The 6,000-nt window shown below is 59.7% G+C and overlaps 1 protein-coding gene and 1 long non-coding RNA gene across 2 annotated transcripts in view; one reads left to right on the top strand and one right to left on the bottom strand.

The window, feature by feature from the left end:
• Positions 1–2,487, bottom strand: part of LOC140425188 (uncharacterized) — a 19,283-nt gene extending 16,796 nt beyond the window's left edge. Inside the window, exon 1 of the long non-coding RNA XR_011947781.1 lies at positions 2,417–2,487. This is a non-coding gene — a long non-coding RNA (uncharacterized lncRNA). The remainder of the gene's footprint in view (positions 1–2,416) is intronic.
• Positions 2,238–6,000, top strand: part of polr1f (RNA polymerase I subunit F) — a 47,053-nt gene continuing 43,290 nt past the window's right edge. The window contains exon 1 of the mRNA XM_072509186.1: positions 2,238–2,481. Coding sequence (XP_072365287.1) covers positions 2,258–2,481 — 224 coding nt within the window. The 5' untranslated portion in view covers positions 2,238–2,257. The remainder of the gene's footprint in view (positions 2,482–6,000) is intronic.

Here is a 6,000-nt window from a genome sequence, read left to right as displayed (position 1 = left end):
GGGCTACAGGAGGCAAAACATGTTGTGGTTTTGTAACCAGCTGTTTACGCACAAGGAGTGAGAAGGTCACTTGAGAAGGAGGAGGGGGGGGCAGTGCTGTCGGTAAAGACAAAAGCAAGAGCTGCAAATTGAGCCTGAAGGCCTGGTGTTTGCAACTTGTGCAACCCCTCTGCCACGCCTTGACTCTGGGTGGAGGACATTAATGTCCATTACAAAGATGGCTCAGTCGGACCAATACTGACTGAGCAAGTCCTGAAAGTCCTGACTCTGCCACATAAATACTGTGGCTAAAATGCACATCAGAGGCTGGGAATTCTGTATCCCTAAAACCTGCCCACCATCTGCAACGCAGAAGTGTGATGTAATGCTCTGTATTTGTCTGGATGAAGGCAGTTCCAACACTTATGAAGCTTGACACCATCCAAGAAAGCAGCCTGCTTGATTGGCATCCAATCCACCACCATAAACACTCATTCCCTCAAGCACATGGGATATATCCTCTTCATCGACGGGCCTTGACCATCTGCGGCCATGACCAGCTGGACCATGACGCAAACCTCGAAAGGTTCCTCTAGATCGCCCGAGCCCTTAACCTGACCTATAATGAGGAAAAATGCATTTTCCACACAACCCGGCTAGTCATCCTCGGCTATGTCATGGAAAACGGGGACCTAGGTCCCGACCCCGACCGCATGTGCCCCCTTAAGGAACTTCCCCTCTCCCGCAGCCTCAATGACCTCAAACGGTGCTTGGGGCTCTTCTCCTACTATGCCCAGTGGGTCCCCAAGTATGCGGACAAAGCCCACCCACTCATAAAGACCACCACTTTTCCCCTCTCGGCTGAGGCTCGATTGGCCTTCAACCGCATCAAGGCCGATATTATTAAGGCCACTATGCGCGCGGTGGATGAAACCATCCCTTTCCAGAGGTAGTGAATCGCCCTGGCTGCTACCCTCAATCAGGCAGGCAGACCAGTAGCGTTCTTCTCCTGGACCCTCACCGTCTCCGAGGTTCGACACTCTGCAGTCGAGAAGGAGGTACAAGCCATTGTGGAGGCTGTGCGGTGCTGGAGACACTACCTCGCCGGTAGGAGGTTCACTCTTGTCACCGACCAACGGTCGGTCGCCTATATGTTCGATAATACGCAACGGGGCGAAATAAAAAACGATAAAATTTTGAGGTGGCAGATCGAACTCTCCACCTATACGTGCGATATCAAGTATCGTCCAGGGGAGCTCAACGAGCCCCCAGATGCCCTGTCCCGCGGCACATGCGCCAATGCGCAGGACGACCGCCTGCAAGCCACCCACAATGACCTCTGTCACCCGGGGGTTACCTGGCCCGTCCGTTTTATCAAGTCCCGCAACCTATCTTACTCAACCAAGGAGGTCAAGGCCATGATCAGGGCCTGCCAGATCTGTGCGGAGTGCAAACCGCTCTTCAACCGGCCAGACAAGGTTCAGCTCGTGATGGCCTCGGGGCCCTTTGAGCGACTAAGCGTGGACTTCAAGAGGCCCCTCCTGTCCACCAATCGTAATGCCTATTTCCTCACCATTATCGATGAGTTCTCCCGCTTAGCATTCGCCATTCCCTGCCCCGACATGACCTCAGCCACTGTGATTAAGGCATTGCACAGCATCTTCACTCTGTTCAGTTTCCCCGCTTATATCCACAGCGACCGGGTGGTGTAAGGTGATGTCCCCTTTAAGACCGGGCTTGGAACCTTGGGCAACTCGGCCTCCAGCTCCGCCCAGTGTGGACTTTTTGTTTAGGATCTGGAGTACACTAGGTGCAGTGGAGGCAGATTCAATTGAGGCATTCAAGAGAGAATTAGATAATTATTTGAAAAGGAAAAATGTGCAGGGCTATTTGGAAAGGTTCCAGTGGAACTGCATCTGCAGGAGGAATGCAAGTACAGGAAGGACCGATTGGCCTCCTTCTGTGCTGTAACTATTCTGTGATTCGAAGTGTACAGAGAAGTAAGATACGGATATATATTTGCAAAGCTACTTTACAATTCTGATATTTAGTTACTGAATACCAATTGAATCGAAAGGCTGTTTTTGTTTGGAAGGCCCTAAAGTGCGCTCTCTCGCTCCCTCTGCTGGCGGCAGCCTGACAACATAATGGTGGCAGCGCCATCTCGCGGCGCATGGCCGCATGACAGAGGCGCCGGCGGCCGGAAACCTCATCAGCGCCACTTGGCGACAGCACCGCGCCGCCTCTGTGACGTCGGCTTTACGGCAGCTCCTGCAGCATGGCGAAGTCAGGGGGAGTGGGGGAGGAGAGTCCGGAGCCGGCCCCGGGGATCAGCCAGAAACTCTCTTTCCAGCAGGCCTGTTCCCTCATTCACAGCCCGTACTCGTGCCTGGTGATGGACACCTGCAGGAGGCACATCGCCCTCTCCCCCATGTACCTCAAACGGCAGAGATCCGGCATCGAGAGACAGCTCCGCACTGAACTGCTGCGGTTCTCGGAGAGGTGAGAGAGCGGGGGGGGGGGGGGGGGGGGAGTGGGCGGGACTGGGGGGGAGTGGGCAAGGAGGGGGGGAGGGGGGAGTGGGCGGGACTGGGGGGGAGTGGGCAAGGGGGGGGGAGTGGGCGGGACTGGGGGGGAGTGGGCAAGGAGGGGGGGAGGGGGGAGTGGGCGGGACTGGGGGGGGAGTGGGCAAGGGGGGGGAGTGGGCGGGACTGGGGGGGAGTGGGCAAGGGGGGGGGGAGTGGGCGGGACTGGGGGGGAGTGGGCAAGGGGGGGGAGTGGGCGGGACTGGGGGGGAGTGGGCAAGGAGGGGGGGAGGGGGGAGTGGGCGGGACTGGGGGGGGAGTGGGCAAGGGGGGGGAGTGGGCGGGACTGGGGGGGAGTGGGCAAGGAGGGGGGGGAGTGGGCAAGGAGGGGGGGGAGTGGGCAAGGGAGGGGGGGGAGTGGGGGAGTGGGCGGGACTGGGGGGGGAGTGGGCAAGGGGGGGGAGTGGGCAAGGGGGGGGAGTGGGCAAGGGAGGGGGGGGAGTGGGCAAGGGAGGGGGGGGAGTGGGCAAGGAGGGGGGGACTGGGGGGGACTGGAGGAGGGGGGGACTGGGGGAGGGGGGGGACTGGGCAAGGGGGAGGGGGGAGTGGGCGAGGGGGGGACTGGGCAGGGGGGGAGTGGGCGAGGGGGGGGAGTGGGCAAGGGGGGGACTGGGGGAGGGGGGGGGACTGGGCAAGGGGGGAGGGAGGAGTGGGGGAGGGGGGGGGACTGGGCAAGGGGGGAGGGAGGGAGGAGGGGGGAGTGGGCGAGGGGGGGAGTGGGCAGGGGGGGGAGTGGGGGAGGGGGAGGGGTGGGAGTGGGGAGGGTGGGACTGGGCAAGGGGGGAGGGAGGGGGGGACTGGGCAAGGGGGGGGGAGGGAGGGAGGAGGGGGGACTGGGCAGGGGGGGAGTGGGCGAGGGGGGGAGTGGGCAAGGGGGGGGAGGGGGGGACTGGGCGGGAGGGGGGGACTGGGCAAGAGGGGGAGGGGGGGACTGGGCAAGGGGGAGGGGTGGGAGTGGGGAGGGGGGGACTGGGCAAGGGGGGGAGGGGGGACTGGGCGGGAAGGGGGGACTGGGCAAGGGGGGAGAGGGGGGGACTGGGCAAGGGGAGGGGTGGGAGTGGGGAGGGTGGGACTGGGCAAGGGGGGGAGGGAGGGTGGGGAGGGGGGGACTGGGCAAGGGGGGAGGGAGGGGGGGACTGGCAAGGGGGGGAGGGGGGAGCGGGCAAGGGGGGGAGGGAGGGGGAGCGGGCAAGGGGGGGAGGGAGGGGGGAGCGGGCAAGGGGGGGGAGGGAGGGGGGAGCGGGCAAGGGGGGGAGAGAGGGGGGAGCGGGCAAGGGGGAGGGAGCGGGCAAGGAGGGGGGGAGGGAGTGGGCAAGGGGGGGAGGGAGTGGGCAAGGGGGAAGCGGAAGCGGGCAAGGGGAGCGGAAGCGGGTGGGGGGGTGGGGGGAGCGGGCAAGGGGGTGGGGGGAGCGGGCAGGGGGGTGGGGGGGAGCAGGCAAGGGGGTGGGGGAGTGGGGTGGGGTGGGGGGGAGCGGGCAAGGGGGTGGGGGGGAGCGGGCAAGGGGGTGGGGGGAGCGGGCAAGGGGGTGGGGGGGAGCGGGCAAGGGGGTGGGGGGGGAGCGGGCAAGGGGGTGGGGGGGGAGCGGGCAAGGGGGTGGGGGGGGGAGCGGGCAAGGGGGTGGGGGGGGAGCGGGCAAGGGGGTGGGGGGGGAGCGGGCAAGGGGGTGGGGGGGAGCGGGCAAGGGGGTGGGGGGGAGCGGGCAAGGGGGGGAGCGGGCAAGGGGGTGGGGGGGAGCGGGCAAGGGGCTGGGGGGAGCGGGCATGGGAGGGAAAGCGGGCAAGGGGAGTGGGATGGAGGGAACCATGTGGGCATGGGAAGTAGGAGATGAGGTGGTGGGGAGGGGGGCCATTGTGGGTTAAGGGGTGACGGGATGTGGAGTGAGGGTTGAGAGAGTTAGGGTGTGGGTGGGGTGAAGTGGGTGAGGAAAGAGTGAGTGGGTGAAAAAGTGAGAGGAAGAAGAGAACAGGATGGGGGAAGTGAGAGAGGTTGGTAGCATTTGTGGAATTACTGCTTTTGATCATTCCTAATAGAGGCTTATCAGCGCAAAACCCAGCGTTGTTTTAAAAACCCATTAAATATTGAGCTTGAAGACAGAACGGTGTGCAGTGGTTAGCACTTCTGCCTCAAGGCGCCGAGGACCCGGGTTCGGTCCCGGCATCGGGTCGCTATCTGTGTGGCGTTGCACATTATCCCCATGTCTGCGTGGGTCTCACCCCACAAGCCAAAGGTCCCTAAATTGCCCCTTAACTGAAAAAAAAAATAGTGAGCTTGGAGTTTGCCATTTTTGAAATAATTGTCCAAATTGCTGACATTGAATCTTAACATCTAGTCTTGGATGTACACAAGAAGTAGGATTGGGATTAGATTGTACTGCCCATCGAACCTACTCGACCATTCAATACAGTCATGGCTCATCTTGGCTTCTATTCCTCATCCCTTGAGAGACTAGGAGGGCACGGTGGTTAGCACTGTTGCTTTACGGTAGCACAGTGGTTAGCGCTGCTGTGTTACGGTAGCACAGTGGTTAGCACTGTTGCTTTACGGTAGCACAGTGGTTAGCACTGTCACTTCACAGCTCCAGGGTCCCAGGTGCAATTTCCGGTTTGGGTCACTGTCTGTGCGGAGTCTGCACGTTCTCCCTGTGTTTGCGTGCATTTCCTCCGGGTGCTCCGGTTTCCTCCCACAGTCCAAAGATATGCAGGTTAGGAGGATTGCCCATGCTAAATTACTCTTAGTGTCCAAAAAAAGGGTAGGTGGGGTTTCAGGGATAGGTTGGATGTATTTGCTCAAGTCGGGTGCTCTTTCCAAGGGCCGGTGTAGACTCGATGGGCCGAATGGCCTCCTTCTGCACTGTAAATTCTATAATTCCAAAAGCCTGTCTATCCCAGCTGTAAATGTATTCAACGATGGTGCACCCACAACCCTCTGGATAGAGATTTCACAAGAGAGACAGAACACGCACGAACAGATTCGAAAACAGCTTCCCTGCTGTTACCAGACTCCTCAACGACCCTGTTATGGACTGACCTGATTAATACTACACCGTTGTATGCTTCACCCGATGCCGGTGTCTATGTATTTAATTGTGTTCCTTGTGTTGCTCTATACAAATCCAATCCAATTATCCAGTTGAGGATGAAGTTCCCACATATCTCGACCAAGGCGAACTGATTTTAAAATGATGATTATGCTTGAAAAGTTATATTGATAATTTATGGTAGAAAGTAAAAATGCAGAGGATGCCATCTAATTTCCAATCATAGGAAAATGTAAGAGTACTGGAGAAGGTTTAGAGCTATGGAATTAGGGGAGAATAGCAATCTGCATTTGAACATAGGAATAGAAGCAGGAGGAGACCATATAATTCCTCAACTCTGCTCTGCCATTGCTGATCTATGCCGCCATTGCTGATCTTCAGCCCCCACTCCCCGTATG

Source organism: Scyliorhinus torazame, chromosome 6 (genome assembly GCF_047496885.1).
Source record: "Scyliorhinus torazame isolate Kashiwa2021f chromosome 6, sScyTor2.1, whole genome shotgun sequence".
NCBI lineage: Eukaryota > Metazoa > Chordata > Chondrichthyes > Carcharhiniformes > Scyliorhinidae > Scyliorhinus > Scyliorhinus torazame.
The sequence above is the reverse complement of the archived record's forward strand: the minus strand, read 5'-3'. Positions and strand labels throughout refer to the sequence as shown.